Source organism: Nannobrachium achirus (assembly GCF_963921795.1).
Source record: "Nannobrachium achirus genome assembly, chromosome: 20".
Taxonomy (NCBI): domain Eukaryota; kingdom Metazoa; phylum Chordata; class Actinopteri; order Myctophiformes; family Myctophidae; genus Nannobrachium; species Nannobrachium achirus.
The window spans coordinates 39,218,998-39,240,959 of NC_137827.1; the positions used below are offsets into that span (position 1 = coordinate 39,218,998).

Genomic DNA, 21,962 nt, shown 5'->3' on the forward strand with positions numbered 1-21,962 from the left:
ACTGTCCTAGTGGACTCCAAATGTGCCATACATACTGTAGTGTCACAGTAAATCAGTGTCATACATATTCGACAATTTTTTAGCCATAGTCTTTTGGATCAAATGTTTTTAGTCATCTGAAATGTTTTACTTTTTGTCTAGTTTTTGCGACCGTAGTTCGCACTTACTATCAAAACCTGCACAAACTGTGAGTCAGTCCGTCAGTCAGTCAGTCCGTCAGTCAGTCAGTCTGTCCGTCTGTCTGTCACACCTCACACGTCACACTATTGCCCTGCTCATATCTCCGCAACCGTTGCCCCGATCCATGCCAAATTTTGCACACACGCTCCTTGGCTGCCAAACTACAACCTCCAAGGACCCCCGGAGCTCCAGGGACCCCCAGGTCCCTCCTGGGGGACCCCCAGATGTCAAAAAAGACCAAATGTGCAAAAATGACCAAATGACCACTCCAACATGGCTGCTCACGGGGAATTCCCGGGGACCACCGACTCCTGGTGCTCCAGAACGGATGCCAAAGTGGTGGCGCCCCCAGTGGAGGACCCCCTCCACTGCAGCTCACATAAAATGCCGTAACTCGGGCTAGGAGCGTCCGGGAGAGCCGGGGCCGGTACCTATTCGTCCGCCAAGGCAACGCGGAGACCCCACCCCTCATTTCTCACATGGCCCTCTTCTAGCGCCACCATGAGGCCGATTCTTGCAAAACACATTTTTGGACACTGCTCCTACAGATTTTGCCCTAAAATCACGCACATCGGTACACAGTATGTCTACACATTGCCCACACAACTAGGAACCAATGGCAGTTACAGCCCTCTTTGTGTGTACATGTGACCTACGGTCGCTTATCTCCCGATTAGGGAGTCTTACTGGTAGTTAACAAAATATATAAGATTTTAGTCAACTATAGTTGATTTAGCAGAAGACGTTTTATTTTGGCAGGCCTTGTTGGTGCCGCAAAGCCTGATTTATACTAGAAGAAAAGAAAATTGCCATTGCCATAGTTTTAATCGATTGGAATTAAGTCCATGAGCGTTACATTTCAGGAAATGGGGGAAAAAAACAATTTTCCAATGGATCCTATGTTCAGGGTTCCCACGGTCATGAGATTCCTGGAAATATTTTGAAATTAAAAAAAATATTTTTCCAGTACTGGAAAAGTTTTGGAATTGATCAAGGGTCCTGGAAGGTCTTGGAAAAAATAGCTATGCATTGTCTTTGGTTATTGATTTTGTTAATACCTCTGAAATGACATATTAAACATTGTCCAAATTGTCTCATATTAGAGGCAGAAATTGTGAAAATAGCAGATCTACATGCCACGTTGTGAGCATGTAGATCGGCTATTTGAACCTGTTATCCAGCATCCTGTATGAGTCTCTTAGACTGACTAGGTCAGTTTTCCAAAGATTTTAACCCCAACTGCAAATCGCATTAATTTATGACATACATCTTTTTTAGGGGTATTAAGGTGTGCTGAATCCAAATCTGCTGTATGTCAAGCAAAACAATGGCCGCTAAGCCTTCAAAATGGGCTGAAACATAATAAAACACATATCTAAATATTATTTTAGCGAATGTCCTTCCGTCCGTCTGACCATCTGCATGCTGACATCACTGATACTACACAGTTTCGCCGCCATGGTAACCCTCTATGTCTGCATTGCTGACATCACGTCATACTTAACATCATGCTCTGACCTCATGGTACTGACATCAGACTGGACTGGACAGGACACAGACACTCCATGGAACACCATATATGGGCTTAAAGATCTGCCCAATGGGCACCCCCTCCGGGCACAGGATTAGTTGCGACCGTCAGGGAGCAGTTTACTATGAAAACCTCCACCGGCCGTCCGTCCGTCACACGTCACACCTTTGTTTGTGTACGGTGTGATGTCATATATCTTCAGTATGACATCACACCACATGTGTACACAAACCTTTGTGTACGTTGCTGTGGCAACAGTCTGTTGTTGCTGGTCTGTTAGTGTACGTTAGCAACCACCTTAGCAACCATGGTTTTACCCTAGCAACCAACTGTTTACCCTAGCAACCAACTGTTTACCATAGCAACCATGTTTTTTTACCCTAGCAACCAACTGGGCATAAAAGGGATTCTGTTAGGGATCTCCATATATGGGCATAAAAGGGATTCTGTTAGGGATCTCCATATATGGGCATAAAAGGGATTCTGTTAGGGATCTCCATATATGGGCATAAAAGGGATTCTGTTAGGGATCTCCATATATGGGCATAAAAGGGATTCTGTTAGCTGTTAGTGATCTCCTTATATGGGCATAAAAGGGATGCTGTTAGGGATCTCCATATATGGGCATAAAAGGGATTCTGTTAGGGATCTCCATATATGGGCATGAAAGGGATTCTGTTAGGGATCTCCATATATGGGCATAAAAGGGATTGTATCCCAGATGATGCCCTGTTAGGAGATCCACACTAACAGAATCCATATATGGTCCTACCGACAGCTGCTATAAGCCAACCCTGGCGATAAGGTCTGAGTCGAAGAAATGCTTCTTTCCTGGCAAGAATTGCCCCTTTATACTGTAGGGCTCGTTTGTGTATTGTATGACATCACGCCACATCATCGGCTGAGGACTGTGTGATGTCATCATATCTCCATATATGGAGACATAAGTTGCTCATGCCCAAATATGGGCTGGTGAGGTCAGACTTAGTGTGATGCGTAGGTTATCTCCATATATGGAGATTCAACTTCAATGAGTAACCATGGCAAACTGTCAACTGCCCGTATGTCTTGATAATTGGTAAAACAAACTTTTGGCCTATTTGTGGAGATAAGCGACCAACGGTCGCTTATCTCCCGATTAGGGAGTCTTACTGGTATGTTTCACTAAACAAGGTAGAAAATTGGCTGAAATATCCTTTGTTTATGTTTTCTTATATGGGGAATACAATGAAATATTCTGATTTAAGATCAAATGTGAAGGAGCTATGGTACCCGAGCTAGTGTCCTTCGGGGTCACCACAGTGGCCAAATCCAATATGAATCAAATACAAATGCAGACTTGGTGTCTATTTCAGGTTGTTTGACAATTAGAAACAATTTTGGAATACTTATCTTTATCATTGGCTGTGTCTGGACACATAATTTGCATACGTATGTCCAAGATGGCGGCTATATGAAAATGCCACGTGATCATGGCTTTGATCCTGGCCATCTCTAACTCAGTGTACGAGAAGCAAGCTGTGTAGGTAATATAAGCAGGGCTGCTTTTGAAAAATCTCGAAAATGTGTGCAAGTCTTGGAATATTTCAAATCCTTCTAAGGTTGTTTTTTTTTAAACCTATGTTTCTAGTGGTGGTCAAACCTTTTCATGTATGTATTTGGCCACGGACCCCCCATCTCAAAATATTTTGTTCCAGGGACCCCCCAGAAGCCAAATTTGAGTTACAAATGTTCGCTTAAAAAATACATAGGCCTATATTCAAAGATTTGCACACATTTTCACGACTTCTCAAAAATAGCAGATCTACAAGCTCGCAGCACGGCAATCGATGCCGTTCTGTGAACTTGTATATCTGCTATTCTTCAATAGCTAAAGTATGAAATAATTAAATCATTTTGGCTAAAGTTCTGAATATGGATGCTAAGGGTTCAAGTGGTTAATATAAAAAAGGAGAAAAAAGGTTTCTATCACTCAAAGATTTGGAGGACCCCCTGTAGTAACTCTGAGGAGGGGTCCCGGACCCCCTGTTGAAGACCCCTGGACTAGAGTAAACTGATAGAAAGATGTAATTCTGGGAAATTGCAAGTGGGGTTGCTGTGACGCAAGTCACACTTGCAAATGATTTCCGTCTTACCATTTGAATTTTCCCCATTCAAGTAAAATTAATTCACTATTATGTTAAAGGCCATATAGAGATTCCTCACTAATGATCAATATTAAGCCCATACAGATCCATCTAAAACTAGACCAGGTCAACCTGGTTGTGCCAGACCCCCTGTCTGTCATCATCATTTATGACATCATGCCTTTTGTAGGCATGTCATCATCATGTCATCATCATATATACCCTTTATATAGAAAACCCGGACCGACAGACATTTGCTTATGTAGGCCCTACCCATTTCATGGGTCTGGCAAATATATATAGCCTAGGCCTATATATATATTGTGTAAAAAAGCGGTCACCGCTTCAAAAAAATCATGACATTTATAAATCCTTGTTTTGAGTGATCTGTAATATTGTGTAATATTGTAATATTTTTGAAATATGGACATGGAAAGAAGGCATGCGGAATCGGATCACGGGCCGGGCAGAGAGTCAACCAGCATTTCAACCAACCCAACATTCTTCTGAATGGACGTTCTGACGTTGCCATGGTGACCCCGTGGCTAGCACCGATTGTGTGGGAGACTACGTTTGACCCCGTACTTTTAGACGCCACCTATGAACCTTGCGGCATCACCGTCGCAGTGAGCGTTTTCGCTGTGGGGAAATATACGCAGTTCTTGCGCAATTTCCTAGAAACCGCCGAGCGACACTTCTTCGTGAATTTTCAGGTCCATTATTATGTTTTTACGGACCGACCCGACGAGGTGCCTTTAGTCGAATTGGCAAAAGGACGCAAACTGTTTGTGAGGTCAGTACCTGCCTCACAACGCTGGCAAGAAGTGTCAGCTAGCCGAATGCCACGTCTCCTGCAACTAACTAACTAACTATCGGCCTCTCGATATTATCAAATATCGGAAAATATCGGTATCGTTACCAGGGTCGTGCTGGGCCCCTGATTCAGCCCAGGAAAAGGAGTTGGAGAGGCCCTCATTGTGCGCGGCGGCCATTGGCCGCGCGCCAGATTTTTTTTTGTCTTCCGGACGTGCCACAAGGCCCCCCAAATAACCGATGAGCAGTCAAGGAAGCTAGGGAGTAGTGGACCCGTATTCAGATGATAGACAAGTCAGTGGAGCCAAAGTGATGGCTCTGTAGGCTGATGCTACTCAAAGATTGGCCATTTCAGATCATGAGAGACAAGCCAGTGGGACAATTACATGAGTAATATTTACTTTGTGGGCCGCCCAGCCCCCAAAATGGAACGAAGGTGGTTGCTGTAATTACCCTTTTTTTTAATGGCCAGCCCGCACCGGCCGGGAATGGACCAGCGGTTTGGGAGTTCTCCCGCTTTTCTCAATGGCCAGCACGTCCCTGATCGCTAGTATTTCTTTTTTTTACACAAGTTCTTACTGTATGGTTGACTATGTGGTTTGACTTGAAATCTGCACTTCAGCCTTGAAACTGTCCTGAGAAAGAACTGCACCTGGCCCATGATGGGACCAGAGTGGCTTATTATCAGTACCAGCAAGGAGTCTATACCCATTCCATTGTGCTAGTCCTCTGGGAGATGGATTGCTGAGTTGGAGCGCAACACCTATCAGCTACAAGTACTTGTATTAAGCAGTGACCTGTAGAAAAATGTGTCGGTGTCACCCAGGTAGCAGTAACCTATAGAACAATGTTGTGTGGTGTTACACAGGTATTACCACACAGCTTGCCAGACCCAAGTCATACTACTCATACGCCGAGTTAAAGATGCCCAGGATCTACTTTTCTTTTATTTCCTCATGAAAGTATACTGGAAAAATCATTGAATTTTGTTTTTGAAGCGGTGAAAACCGCTTCCAATGAATGGCTTTGTGTGTATCACGCCCATATATGGTCATTTCAGTCCAAAATGAACAGGCTTTTTCAAAAACAGAATGTCCGTTTAATTACCATATATGGTGATGTCAGTCCAGAATGAACAGGGTTTTTCAAAAACACAATGTATGTTACCTCATGTCCATATATGGTCACTCCAGGCCAGAATGAACAGGTTTTTTCTGTCCCGTACGTGCAAAATATCAGTCTAGAATGAATAGGCTTTTTCAAAAAGCAAAATGTGTGTCCCATGTCCATATATGGTCATTTCAGTTCAGAATGAACAGGCTTTATCTGTCCTGTACGTCCAGAATATGTGTGCGGTGTCCCTCCCGGTCAGATGAATGGATACTTTGAGGATTGGTCAAGCTTCACATGATAATTTGGCCTTCAGGGTTTATCTATCAGTTGTACGACACCACCAGAAGGATGTCGGGTAAATGTAGTAGGCCACAAAGACTGATCAGGGATAAAGATCAGGAAAACTGTACACCAGCTGAGAAATAGACATAGAGAGACTACTTGGAAGTTATTGAGACACCATGGAGTGCCCACTAAACTAGTGAACATAATTAAAAACAGTTATACTATAATGAACGATAAAGAGGAGCATTAAGGCAGACAAGAGGACATACATTGACAACCTAGCAATATGCCACCATTCTGTAGTAGACAAAAGCCACTGTGACTAAATCAGAGGAAGCAACAAGACACGGAAACATGAAACAGATGTACGACACCACCAGAAAGATGTCGGGAAAATATAGTAGGTCACAAAGACTGGTCAGGGATAAAGAAAGAAACAAATACACAGATAGGTAGAACACTTAAAGGAGATTCTACCTAGAAAACCCCTAAAATATCCATATGCTGTTTTTGCTTCCTCTGCTACTAAGATTCACCGCTTCACTTCGAACCGAGGTTTGATTTTTTTTTAAAGATGTCAAAATGACCTGAGATCAGAGAGATGCTTTTCTCTGTTTGTGTGTTGGCTCCCTCGTTTAGCTGATTGAGAAAATGTGTGTTCATTCTAGTGGATGGACACTTTTTTTGATTCAAACAGCTCTATCTCTGGAACCTTTTGTCTGATTGACAAAATTCTTTTTGCCACTGAATCACAACAACTGTGTCTGTTTCTGTGGGGAAAAAAATATTATAAATATTTTTTCATTGCATAGTAAAGAAAAACATACAAAATCCTGGCACAGCTACCTTGGAGCCATTTTGGCATTTGGCACAGAAAGAGTTAAAAGGGGCGTCCTTTGAAAGCCATTTCCTCTCTTCACAGAATTGCATTTCAAAACAAGAGTCTTTATTTTAACGTTTTCATCTATACAATAGATCATTCAACATGTTTATTTTGAAATTGTCCAAAAAAGGTGGGGGGGGGGGGTGGGGGGGGTGAGACCACGTTTTTATGAAAGTGGGGGTGTTCCGTCGTACTCACAATGAATGGTCCTGACGCGCCCCAAACCGCATTATACCTGTTGTCATAGTGTATATGGACACAGGCCATATGTTTGCCTGTGTCCATTTAAGCCCATATATGAACATCAGAACACGTCATACTGATGACATTCAATACGTAACCATGGCATTTCTTGTTGACTCATGTGGCGTACGTGATCTCAGAATCTTTTATGATGTGATGTCACAATGAGTCAGCGCTTGCGCCGGTTTCCTCAGAAACAGCCTGATGTCAACAATCATACATTTATTTTCTGTGAATTGTGCGTGCGTGTCTGGTTTTGGAGCCACATCACTATCCGTCCCCTTCCTCTTGTTCCTGCGCTCGTAAGAAGCTTGCCTTTTTCTGGGCAACGCGGTCCTTCCTCTGTGCCAAGGTTAACTTGGCACGGTTCCACGTCTTCTTTTTGACGTCTTTCTCGGGTTTCTTTTCATGTACAGGATTCGCTCTGATTGCAGAATGTTCTTTTTTGTACATCTCTTCTACAGTGTCTGCTGTGACGCCGTTTTTGATGAAACGTGAAAACTGCTTCTTGTAGGCCTCCTCGTCCTCCTCCATCAGGTACGACGTGTAGTCTGAGATGTTCATGCCCATGATGTGTTTGCGATGCAGTTCTGCATTGAACTCTTTGCTCTCTGCATCGTAACCAGGGAAACGCTTGAGGCTGTGAGGGATAGCAAGCCCACCATCAACAGCTCCCTTTAGTGCTCCAAACACCTTATTGCCTGTACTGGTTCTGGCTAGGCCTGCATCCAGGAAGCAGGTAAAGGCACCCGGCTGTCCATCAATGCTCTCCACATTGTATTCGTCACCCGTCACCTCCACCTGGCCGTCGTACACCTGATCTAGGCCAAACTTATTGAGCAGCCTCCGGGCCAGCAGCAAGCCAGTGCAGTATGCTGCAGCATAGTTTGTTAGGCCTACAGCAATCCCATATTTGCGCAGTTCGTGAGAGTACGCCGCAGCTACTATGTGGTCTCCCTCAATCTTGGCATAGGCAATCTGGCAGCAGATATCTCTGTTGGAGAACCTAACTATGATGCGGTATTTGGGCGTGTTGTACTTGTTCTTCTCCTGAATGACCAGGCGCTTCCGGGCGAAGCAGTCCGTTTTGCCCTCTCGCCTCCTCCTGAACTTCACCTGGTACCTCTTGAAATATTGCTTGCTCATCACCACTTTAACAAACCCCATTTTCAAAGGTATATCACGTCCTCCTGGATCGACACGATTTCAATGCGCGGAAGCCGCTGACGAAGCCGCATTTATAGATAGATGTCAGGTCGCACTTGTTGGTGGTGATGTCACCAAGAACGCTGTTCCCTCATTGGCTAAAGGCCCTTTTGTACTGTCGGACAGTTTTTTGACAACTAGAAAGCTGCAATTTTGACAACTAGAAAGATGCAATTGGAAATTAATTGCAAATGTGGTTGCCGTGACATGAATTTCGCAAATGAATTTCGACGTACTATTTGAATTTTCCCCATTCTAGTCAATGGGGAAAGTTAATTCACTAATATGGCCATATCTACTGTACGTGCGAGTCCTTGTCCCTTTTATGCCCATATATGGATTATCCCTGATGTCATCAATATTGAGCCCATGTCATCCATTTCCAAATTTGGGAAAAGTTTCATTTTTAATTAGTCAATGGAGAAAATTAATTCACAAATAAATGTATATAAATTAAACTATATAACGTATCTGTTAGCAAAATGCACGAATGTGTGTCCCGACGAAGCCGGTCGATTCTACCTATGCCACCAAAAATGTGGGAGGAGTAGCGCGGCAAAACTTAGGAGACAATGGAAGATGGAATAAAGTCGGACAAGTACTATGGTCTGGTTGCCCCTACTTGTGCGCCAGCAGAGCAATACCGCTGTGTGACCTACCTTCAAGTGGCGCTGTTGAGCAGCCTAAAGCCCGTATCAGAGTCGGGTCTACGGTGGAAGGCTATCCACCGCGGTGTAGTGCGGTGTAGTCTTTTTGAGTGTTAACGTTGTAGTTTTATGACTCAAAAAGACTACACCGCACCTTCCACCGCGGACCCGACTTTGATACGGGCTTAAAGGACAACTCTGCCCTAAATCACTTCTAGGCTCATTTTCCTACTTATATTGATCCAAAATTACTGTCCATGGGGTCTATTAGGCACAAATGCTCCTGTTGTCCAGTTTCCCCAGCAGAACCCAGCAGCTCGCATAGCATGGAGTGGAGCCTATAAGCCTATCACTTTTACACTATTTGTTGTGGTCAAAAGTGATTTTATTTTTCATGAATGTGTTACTAGTTGTCATTACAATTACATCCATGCCATCGTTGTCCCACAAAAGCCATCACACTCTAAACAGATGTTATGCTTTTATGTGTTTTACCAAGTCCCGGAAAAGATGCTCTGTGATTGGTCAGTACAGTCACTTTGATTGGCAGTTGTGCCGAATCCTCACCCCAAAACATGATTTATGAGACCGTGGTGGCTTGTGTGTAGCAAACAAGGCATGGATGTGTTTGTAATGACAACTAGTAACACATTCATGAAAAAATAAATCACTTTTGACCACACCAAATAGTGTAAAAGCGATAGGCTTATATGCTCCACTCTATGCTATGAGAGCTGCTGGGTTCTGCTGGGAAAACTGGACAACAGGCGCATTTCTGCCTAATAGACCCCATGGACAGTCTTTATGGATCAATATAAGTAGGAAAATTAGCCTAGAAGTGATTTAGGGCGGAGTTGTCCTTTAAGGCACCCACTCACTCACTTTTTGAAGCGGTGAAAACCGCTTCCAATGAATGGCTTTGTGTGTATCACGCCCATATATGGTCATTTCAGTCCAGAATGAACAGGCTTTTTCAAAAACAGAATGTCCGTTTAATTACCATATATGGTGATCTCAGTCCAGAATGAACAGGGTTTTTCAAAAACACAATGTATGTTACCTTATGTCCATATATGGTCACTCCAGGCCAGAATGAACAGGTTTTTCCTGTCCCGTACGTGCAAAATATCAGTCCAGAATTAATAGGCTTTTTCAAAAACAGAATGTCCGTTTAATTACCATATATGGTGATCTCAGTCCAGAATGAACAGGGTTTTTCAAAAACACAATGTATGTTACCTTATGTCCATATATGGTCACTCCAGGCCAGAATGAACAGGTTTTTCCTGTCCCGTACGTGCAAAATATCAGTCCAGAATGAATAGGCTTTTTCAAAAAGCAAAATGTGTGTCCCATGTCCATATATGGTCATTTCAGTTCAGAATGAATAGGCTATTATACCAACTGTCATACCGGCTCTCCAAATACATTCAGAATAGAGGTTTTATCTGTCCACCGCTTCACTTCGAACCGAGGTTTGATTTTTAACTCTAAGTTTAGATTTTATTGGGGGGGAATATTTATTGAAAATGTTTTTGAAATAATAATTAAAAACAAATTGTAGGGAGCTAAAAATGAAGGGACCCATAAAAATGTGTCCGTGACCCACAAATGGGTCCCGAAAACGTGTTGTATACGAAACCAGTCATATAGGTCTATAAATCACCAAATTGAGAGACAGACAGACAAACAGACAGACAGACATTCAGACAGACAGACAGACAGACAGACAGTCAGAGTCACATTTACTGAATCTGCGCCATCAAGGTCACGTGACTGCTTTTGGGTGTCCCTTGCCAAAAATACAAGATGCATTATTAGCTTGTAGATCAGTCATCAGTTCAGTTCTTTGTGGCATGCGACACCGTCGTACTATTACATCTAAACTAAACTTTATCTCTAGTTTCATCTAGCGCCGGGTGTTGTGAGCGAAAATGTGGCTGAGAGAGGAGCTGTTAAAACTAGAAAATATTGTTCCTTCGAAAAAATTATGGGCTCGCTTCAAGCCAGAAAACAATGGCTATAAAAGTACAAAATGTCAAGATTGCAGGCAGTGCTCTCTTTGACGTTACTGACGCAATCGGACGCTGCATGCATGATTTGAGGATTTTTGTTCCAAAAGTTTGTTATGCAAAAGTTGACCCACTGTTGGCGATATAACAGGCCAATGTGAGAAGGGTGGCATCTGTTCCTTGACCTAGTGGGAATGTGCTTGCAAGATTTCACGCACATCGCAGGCTGTGTTCATGATTTGAGGTGTTTTTGGCCACTTAATCGCTGCTTGCAGCTATATTTATTATTATTTTATTTTTATTTTTTTTGTGTGCACTTCATAGGCATGTTGGAATAAGATTGGTTACAGTGATATTTGGACTAACCCTCTACATCTTTGCCAAATGCCATGAACGTGTAACTTTGCATGTATGATTTAGAGGCAAAAGAATAATTTGCATAAAACTGCAATATTCAGTTAATTATTAAAAAATAATGTTTCACTTTAAAAAAAATCTGGTTGATCTGGTTTGACCGTATTGGTCCAACGTTCATGTAAAAAAGTTTTGTGTGCGTAACTCAAAAATCCCAGGAGGAGATATATTTTTACTGTTTTTCATATAATTCAAAATTGTGGGAAAACTAAAGGTCAAAAGTCAGAGCGTAAAAGTTGTTCGGCATGAGGAGACGCATACGTGTATACAGGTTTCATGGCTGTACCTCAAACAAAGCATGAGCTATACCTGTTCAAAGTTTGCACTTTCAAAGGCTTCTACAGCGCCACCATTTGGCCGAATGCTGTAAAAGGTAATAGCACACGTCGCCACAGTAAGCTGAACACATTGATGTTTTTATTTTCATTTTCTGTCTAAGTATGTAGGAGTAGAAAGGTGCCAAAGTTTTGCGGAGAACTTGATATAGATAGTATGACTGCTCTTCCGAGCACAGGTCTCCACCAGCCACACGTCCTGGCGGTGGTATAATAGGCCAATGTAAAAAGGGTGGCATGTGTTCTTCACCAATCTTAGGCCTTTCATGGCGCCACCATGAGGCTGATTTGAACATTTTGTAGCTTAATTTCTTCCTTGGCCTTTTGCGAATGTGCGTGCACAATTTCATTACAATTGCACGCTGTGTTTGATTTGAGGCATTTTGTTTGAAACGGATCAATCCTGAAAGTTTGGAGGCCAATCTTAGCCAATCAGGATGGAATATTTAATACAGGACAGATCCGTCTTGATCATATGACTGTAGAGATACTGTGTACTGATTTGTGTTCATTTGGGGTAAAATCTGAAGGAGTAATATAAAAAAATGTGCCTTACATAAGTCGGCCTCCAGGTGGCGCTATAAAAGGCTGATGTGAAAAATGCAAGGAAAGGGTTTTTCCTTGGCCTATAGGGAGTGCGCTTACAAAGTTTGAAACTGATAGGTGGAGTTATAGGTAAAACCACTAATTGGCCTGTTATAGCGCCACCATGAGGCTGATTTCAGAAATTTGAAGTGGCATTTCTTCCTCATCCTAGTGGGAACGTGTGTGCGCGATTTAATGTTAATTGCACTCTGCGTTTGTGATTTGAGGCATTTTGTCCAAAACGGACCAATCTTACAAACTTTGAAAGCCAATCTCAGCCAATCAGTATGGAATATGGACATTCAGAGAGATCCATGTCGATCACATGACTGTAGAGATGCTGTCTACCGATTTGCGTGATTTTTGGACAAAATCTGTAGGAGTAGTGTACAGAAATGTGTTTTGCAAACATCGGCCTCATGGTGGCGCTAGAACAGGGCCATTTGAAAAATGTGGTGCAGAGGTTCTGAATTGGCATCCAGGGAGTGTGTGTGCTCATGTTGGCAGCGTCTGGGCCAACGGCGCCGGAGATTAGCAGGTAACAAACTCGGAGGACGGACGGACGGACGGACGCACGGACGGACGCACGGACAGGGGCGAAAACATACTCTCCCCCTGCCTTCGGCTGGTGGAGACAGTGACAATATCTAAAGTGTGCTCGAGCCCACAATAACCAATTCTCATTAAAAGAAACGTTCAGGTTTCCCTCACTGACAGAGACAACAGAAAAGTCAGTTCCACAGCATGAGGAAGTGGCAGTGTGTCAGTTTCATTTTGGCCTTTTCACTCCTGATTTCCACACACCAATGTGTGGAACAAGGTCGCGTACGTTTATTTAGGACCGTTTTGCGTGTTTGCTTTTAAGCATTTTGTTTAACTTGGCTTCGTTTGGCCTTTTCTGCAGGGATGTGGTAGCGCTGACGTGGGGATATCAAACGAGGGGTTGCAAGGGGAAAAACAGGAGATTAAAGAAAAGGGGGTGATGAACGGGTGATGACAGGACATAGGTGGGGAGAGAGAGGGGAATAATAATAATACTCTATTGCAGTGGTTTCCATCCTTGTCCGAGTCAGGGCCTCACTTGAAAATCTCATAAGCGTTCGTGGCCCACCCATATCTGACCCCCTAGCACTGCTGTGTTAAGGGGTCAGATGGGTGGTCCGCGCGCAACTTCAGAGCGCGTTTATTTTAACGATGTGTGACTGTGGTGTCGCGGCGGTCTACATGCTGTGTGACACATTGTGAGCTTGTAGATCTTGGGCATAAATTAGACAGGAGACTCAAGCAGAAAGCCTTCTCCCAGGCCACGCTGTGCATGTCGTCACTATGGCAACGCTAATCCTTTTTACAGCGCTCTTTCTAAATACAATTCACCAAGCCTGTTCCACACTTACAGACCATGACGTCCTGCTAGCTTGCATGTATCAGGCATTGACTCTTAAAGGAATATGTCACCCAAAGAACATTTCTATTAATTACTCAGCCCACAAAGCCTTAAATTCAGGTTTTGGTCGTTTTTTGTTTTGGTAGCGTCCCTGAGCCAACAATCCATAGACTAGTTGAAAAGTTAAAACCGCTCCTACATCTGGCTTTGTCTGTTTGTCCCGTGTCTGTCTGGACTGTGATTGGTCTACCAAGCTTCTCTGGACACTTAATGAAATGAACTCATAAATAGCACCGCTCACTTGACACTGGATGTGATTCTTTCATCTAGAGTCTAGATTTTGGTGTTAGTCTAGATCAGTGGTTCTCAAACTTGGGGTCGGACACTCGGGACCCCATATTTTGTGGGGTCCCCAGATTAGTTTAATGTAAAAGAAATGTCTCACTCAATGGTAAACAAACCAACATAAGTGAATACAGGGTATCTGCACATTTATAAAGTGTCAATTTAAGGATTTTCAAGACAGTTTTAATACCAAACTGGCCAAACTGTCAAATATTAAGTAAGCAAGCGGTGAACTTTGTGAAAGTAGCAGATCTACATGATCTACAACACACTGCGAGGCGCTGTGAGCATGTAGATCTGCTATTTTCACAATATTTATCTGTGGAACTGAGTCACATTAAATCATGTAATACCTACAATTCCAAGTGCTTGTCAGGGTGCGGGTCCCCAGTTCAAATATGTTTATTTTGGGGGTCACAGCCTAAAATGTTTTGAGAAACCCTGGTCTAGATTCTAGACTAACCCCAAAAGTCCATTGCGTACAATATAGCCCTTTTCTGTCCCTTTTCTGATTGGACAATATAATGGATTTGAGGATTGGTCAAGCTTCACGTGACATAACAATATATTATAATATAAATAGTTTCCCAGAAGTGCACCTTTCTAGTTTAAATTGGTGTCCTGCTTCAGCAGATTCCTCAATCATTAAATTATTGGGTTTGGAATGCGACAAAAAATGTACAAAAAAACTCCACGAATTCAAGGCTTATTATTGGCCTCATGGGGGAGTAATTGATAGATAAAAAGTCATTTTGTCCCAAAAGCAGGAACTCAGAACTCACGCAGGAGACCAGGATGCAGTTGACAAGACTCTACTTATTCTACTTAAACTATAGTAAGACGCCTCAGGGCGACAAGCGAGCCATGTCTTGGCCATCTGGCCAGTGATGTGTTGTATATCGGACCAGTTACCCATATATGGAGACCCTTGGTACCCATATATGGAGATCCATGTACTGTATATGGAGATATGCTGTGAGAGCCCAAACATACTTACTCAGTTATTCGTTATGTGAAAGTCCTATGATATTTATCTGACATGTGACATCATACTCTTTTATGCCCATACATGGAGATCCCTGTCTGTAGAACCAGCCATGCAGATATGGGCTGTCTTGGCCATATATGGGCATTCCCATATGAAGTCCTGTAAGATATGGGGAACTCCTTATGGGCATAAAAGGGATTCTGTTAGTGTGACATCACAGTGAAGCCAGAGTGTGATGTCAGAGCGGCAAACGCATTCTGTTAGAGTGGTTCCCCTGACATCACAGTGATGTCAGAGCATGATGTCAGAGCGGCAAACCCATAGACCATAAAGAAATGTGCAGTTTCACATACTAAACTGCGATCTTCGGTCGCAATAAAACAATACCAGGAATCACTCAAACACAAACAAGCACAACTACTAAATACATGAACAGTAAACTATTAAGCCATGAAGTAACCCTGCCAGCTGGCATGTGTGTGTGCATGAATAACACACGTGACCTGCTCTAACTATGTTTACATTTTCCAGCACTTACAAAAATCTTTTACAGAAGTCAGAAGTCCTTCTCCCATGCACAGTTTATTGTCAGGCCGGCCTAAGGCAGCGCATAAGGGATTTATATAAATTCAACTTACGTAAGCTTATTTAACTTTGCACGCCATTCTCATCAAAGTTCTCAGAGCAAGATTTGTGTGCATAGCGGGTCAGCAATGTGATTTTAATAAAAAAGGTACACAGCATCCTATGTGGGGATCCTATTCTATATGTCAGTGGTTCTCAACCTGTGGGTCGGGACCCCCAGGGGTGTCCCCACATGATTTCTTGACTGTAAGGATCTTTTAGACATTTTTATGGCAAAAAGCCCCGAAAACAAAAGTAATCAACAAACTACAATAAAAACTGGTCAATATTGTAAAATAAATAATATAAGAAAGAGGCAGAAATGAACATCCCCTGGGCGTACAAATGAACATCCTGTGACATCCCTGCGATACGAAAGGTAACATGCACACAGGGAGAGAGCAAGAATTTGCAGTAATACTTAGCTAATCCACTTTTCAGTAGTGCAGAAACATGACCGTGAACAGAAAAAAAGAAAAGGCAGTTCAATATTAGGGCCTTGTAAAATCCACTTTAAACCCTGGACAAATATTGACCAGTTTGCTCCATCTAATGATCTATTGATTGATTGATTGAAGGCTTTATTAGAAGTTTGCATAGGAAAATGTACAGATTCATGACGGTACAGTTCACTGGTACAAGGTCTACTAAAAGGAGATCCATGAAAAGACTAAGCTTATTTCAACAGGAAACCATTTAAGTATCTCATATAACATTGAATGACAGACAAATAGAACACAGTACTATGCAGTAGACATGTAAAGAAAAAAAGAAAGAAAAAGAAAACAGTAGGTCTATACAATCAGTAAGTACAGTATATACAATATATACAAGGAAGGGGCAGGTAACAGTAAGTCTAAACAATCAGTATGTACAGTATATACAAGGAAGGGGCAGGGAGGGTAGGGTTGGGCTAGGTTTTTACCAGTTGTGAACGGCTGCTGCCTGTAAGTGGTTTTTTAGGGCAATTTTAAAGGATGCTAGTGATCCACACTCCTTTATGGCCTTCGGTAAGGCATTCCACATTTTTGTGGTATAGCAGAAGAACGAGTTCGACCCTTTCTTTGAGTTGACTCTGGGTTGAACGTGATCTGTGGCACTGCCTCTGGTGTTGTAATTATGGACATCCTTAACGTTTATAAAGTATTTTGACAGGTACTTGGGTATCATAGTGGTGTAGTGTATCTTGTACACCAGTCCCATTGCAAGTTGCTGTACTCTGTCATCTACTCTGAGCCACCCCACTCTTAACTGGTGAGTAGCGGTGAGGTGAGTCTGATTGGGAAGGTTAAGCAGGACCCTAATTAGTTTATTTTGGGCTGTTTGGAGTTTAGTTTTAAGGGCTTGTGGGGCGTCACGATACCATACGTGGACTCCATAGTCAAAGAGGGGCTGGATTATTGCACCAGCTATGGTCTTCAGTGTGTTGAAGTTGACCATTGGGGCGATCCTCTGTAGGAAACGAGTTCGTTGGTTGATTTTTTGTATTACTTTTGAAGTCATCTTTTCGCTGGAAAGATTAGCTTCAAGGATACATCCTAAGTAAGAGATTTCGTTTTTTCGTGTTATGACCTTGTCACCCACTTTGATTGTGAAGTTCTCTACCTTTTTGAGGTTATGATTTGATCCAAAGAGGATGGACTCGGTTTTGCCCAGGTGAATTGATAATTTGTTGTCGTTAAGCCATGTGCAGATCTTACTCAGTTCAGAGTTAAGTGTCTTTTCAACCTGCAAGTGGTCCTTGCCCGAGACTAGGAGAGCCGAGTCATCCGCGAACAGGAACAGGTTGCAGTCGCAAGCAGATGCCATGTCGTTCACGTATATTAGGAACAACAGAGGTCCCAGTATGCTACCTTGAGGAACTCCACAGCTTACTGGGAGGGGGGGGGACAGGGTACCGTTAATCTCCACCACCTGTTCCCTCCCCACCAGGTAAGATTGCATCCAGCTCACTGCTGCGCTGTCAAGACCGATGGCTTTTAGTTTCTCAATCAGAATAGCATGATCCACGGTGTCAAATGCCTTCTGGAGGTCCATCTAATCTAACAACTCCAACAGTTTGAAGTACCTCCTGGGTGTTACCATACATGGTGCTTTAACACCTTTATTCAAGGCGCTTTATATACAGTAGATGCATTACATTCACCCATTCACACACACATTCATACAACAATGGCGAAGGAAACCATACAGGCACCAACCTGCTCATCGAGAGCAATAAGGGTTCAGAGTCTTGCTCAAGGACACTTCGACACTAGTTCTGGGGGAGTCCGGGATCGTACTGGGAACCTTTCGGTTCCCAAATAGCTGCTCTACATGCTCTACCTCCCGAGCCACTGCCACCACATGAACCTTAGCATCCCTATTCTGTGCAAGGTAATTAAAAAGAAGGTATGGTCATCTATGTCATTTTCTATATCCAGAAATTCCAGTTCAGCTGACAGATTCGTGGCACTGGGAGGCAAGCTGCAGCCTGGATTGCAGTGCAGTCAATGAGGGCCAGGCGGACCAGCTTATGAACTCAACAAACACTATTTCTGAACGACTGAGACCTTTGTCGGTCCAGGGAAATAAAAGAAGACATACCAACACAATTCTGCTGTGTTGTTTTTCACACTGTATCATTTTATTGAGGTTATCTAAAGAGTACAAAGTATGTTTCTGGACGTGCCAAAGCATCACAAGACTGACGATCATTTACAGTCTGACAACCTGCAGAGCCAGAAACAATACATGGCGCTGTTAGGGTCGATCCATACCGTTATAAGGAGCCTAACTAAGTTCGGTTCGGCCCTAGGCGAACCCAAATATGGTTCGCATCCCCCGGTTCGGGGGGCGTCAACCTACTAAATTCGGCTCTACGGTGCTGACGAAATGTTGTGACCTCCCGACTTCATTTCGGTACTCAGCGGTGTCTTCTCATTCATTCAGCCCGGCTTCACGTTCATATTCTCGGCTGTGAATCCAAGGAAACAGCGGTCGTTGGGAGGGAGACACGCCGACTTCCAAATGCTTGTGTGGCCGTCTTTTGGGCATCGCAGAGCGGACACAAGTCAGCCTGGCTCTGGCTGGAGACGAAGAGTGGTGGACTGGGAGGCGCGCGACACACACACACACACACACACACACACACACACACACACGCCTTGGCTGCGTGTATCGCTGCTAACGCGTCGCCGACAAGGGGCAAGTTCTGCCGATTTAAAATGACTCCAATACGGAAGTAAAACTTCCTATGATTGGCCGCTAGTTGCGCTGTTTTCCCCCTCGGCCGATAGCAAAAAGAATTGTTCACCATTGGATCCCATTCATTTTCCCCTTTCGTGTTCTAACCTTAATTAACATTTTCATGAATACTTTATGGTTCCTATCGCTAGTTATCGCTAGCCTTTCAATCACCATCATATGCGTTTTGTCGAAATTTGGTCCAATGTATTTTAAAATAAATTATAAAGTTGCGGGGTGGGGGCGGGGCCGACTTCTGATGAAACTGATCTGCGGCCAGCCTGCATGCACTGATGCACAATTCGGTTACCCAGAGCAGAGCAGATCTAACAACTCGTCGTAATGCGACGCACTGTTAGCTAGATCGGTTTATTTTGTACAACGGCGTGTAAACATTTTTACAAAATAAATCTATTATACAAACCCAGGTTACAATGTACATTTAGCAGACGCTTAATCCAGAGCTATTAAAATGAGTGAGGACATAAATAAACACACATATATTCTCTATAATTATATAAATGTTAAAACATCGTTTTTGTTAATTCGCCTACAATGTATTTACTCTTATAGGCATATCAGCCACAAATACACGACTTGGTATTTATTTATTATGAAGGCTACCTACTGCCCGATTGTGTAACAAGCCTATATATAATGCCACCAAAACAATGCGTCTTTATTTGTTTTTTCTCGTCTTGATTTGTGCAAGTATGGCATGCCATTAAGCTAATAGCCCTACATAAACATATCGACACCAGACAACATATTAGCATAATAGCCTATGTTCTAAGCCAAGGGAAGCCTATATTATTTTATAAACTCCTCTTTAACATTGGCATATGGCATTCTTGATAATTTGTCAATCATATGCCTACCACAGACTTACTTTACATTAGGCCTACTTCAGACCATTTATCAAATATTTCATGTAACATTTTGGAAACTGAAAACAGCACTTTTTATATGAAGTTGCATGTCCTGCTATCCTGTATAATTGCCATACCTCATATACCTGTTGTTGGAGCCAGGATGGGAGATCTCGGTCGGGAGCTCTTTTGGAATTTGAAGTTGGTCATAGCAGACTTCAGCGACGTGATGTTATGGCAATTATCTGGCTTTTTGTAGGTTTAGAACGGCTATTAGGTAATAATGTATTTCTCCCAAGTAACCACTCGTATATAAAGTGGTATAGCCTATAATATAATATAAAACTAAAAAGAAACACTCAACATTTAGCCTCACCAAATGGTATTAATTAAAACATTTGAAAATAACACTGAGGCTACAGTATAATTGTCAATAGAACAGTCTGCAGCACGTCAAACTAAGTTAGCACTTACATTCACTCACACATACAAATGTCACACAAATTTGCATAGGAACGCACACAAATAGACATAGGTTGATCTCACATTTTATTTCCAAAATATAAACCAGAATGAAATTGACTGAATCAAAGAGGAGGAATATGCTGAATGATGTAGGCCTGCTACTGTAAAAAACCTCAATCAAACAAATGACATGAATCAAGCGCATTTACGATCGCTGATTGAAATAACCTCTTTAGCCTCCCGGAATAATTAACCCACGATACTGCATGTCAGCTCAATAATTAGTTCATGAATCCATTCGTGAATCCAGCTTCTCTTCTACTGTAGGCTACTTAGCATGTCACAATCACAGACTGTAGTCACAATGGACAATTCATATGCATATTGCATCCATTCCTACATTAATCGCATTGTTAACATAGGTGTCAAATTGTTGTCAGCTTTTGTTAAGAGGTGTGACTGAGAACTATGAATGCAACTATGAACTATATATGATGTTTATAGGACTGAGGTTGCATTGCAATCTCAGTCCTATAAACATCACAAATCCCTGTTAATAAATATGAATAAACACATGCATATTTCTCTGGACGAATGCCTCTTTGCTTTGTGAAAAGTCTAGTGGACAATTAGCCCCATATAACCTCGAGACACAACAGTATGCAGCGACGGGTGAGGTTCTATATGGGGCTAGTGGACAACTGGATTATTATAAGACCCAGCGGAACTACACGGGCACTTTCAAAAGTGGAGTCCTCAACAAGGCTTCCATGCGGGGTACAGAGTCCTAGACGGCCCGGTCAGGTTAGCGGTAGCCTCGGGAACCCAGGCTTGGTTAGCGGCGGCTGCAGCGGCTACTCCAGAGTCCAAACGTTTCGGTGCTCAAATCTCCGTGGCAAAATGAAAAAGTTATTCGGACATTTACTGTCACTGCGGTCCGTCTGTGTCATAGACTGTAGAAAAATAGGCTGTGTGTTGTTGTTGTTGTTGCGTTGTTGGCTTGTGGGCGATCCACGTTTTCTTCTTCGTCTGCTGTATTTTCGGCAGAGCTCAACACATTCTCCCAAGTATCCTTGCGTTGCACGTGACCGTTGGCAGCCAATAGCATCTCTGGTAGCATTACAATTCTATTTATTTCTATGATGGCGACACCCATTTCAAGGCGTGGAAAAGGGCCGTTTGCGCTGCATAGAAACCAATGGCGTCATTTCGTCCATATTTTTCTACAGTCTATGGTCGCCGACCGTTTTAAAGAGAAAAGAAGAGCACAACTTTGCTATTAAATTGCTAGTGTTCCGTGTTGATATGTTTTCCTTTTCCACGACGAGTTGTGACTGCGTGATGACATGCATGCAGCAAGGGAGGCGGCACGTCTATAATGTGAGCTTGTAGATTAAATGTTTTTGACAGAGCTCGAGCCGAGCGTTTGTGAGTGTGAGTGAGAGAGAAGAGACCTCACTGGTGCTGCTGCCTGCTGGAGCTGCTACTCACTGGACCTCCAGTCATTCAGTGTGCAGCGCGAGGGAAGGCAATATATATATCCGCCATGCAATGCTCATTCATCGGCCACAAACGTCGTCATGCCACGGACCTCCAATATTTACATGCGACTTCGGCACTAGCCGTTAAGAAAGTATGGATGAAATCACCCCCGAACCTAAATAATTTCGGGTCGGGGCGTCCTCCCGA

General features: G+C 42.9%; 1 protein-coding gene across 1 annotated transcript; it reads right to left on the reverse strand.

The window, feature by feature from the left end:
- Positions 1–7,444: 7,444 nt before the first annotated feature.
- Positions 7,445–8,377, reverse strand: LOC308305894 (large ribosomal subunit protein uL18-like; the record flags this gene model as incomplete). The annotated part of the gene is made up of 1 exon (XM_080750790.1): positions 7,445–8,377. Exon 1 carries the CDS (start codon positions 8,339–8,341, stop codon positions 7,445–7,447), a length of 897 nt encoding a protein of 298 aa, XP_080606916.1. The 5' UTR covers positions 8,342–8,377.
- Positions 8,378–21,962: the final 13,585 nt, after the last annotated feature.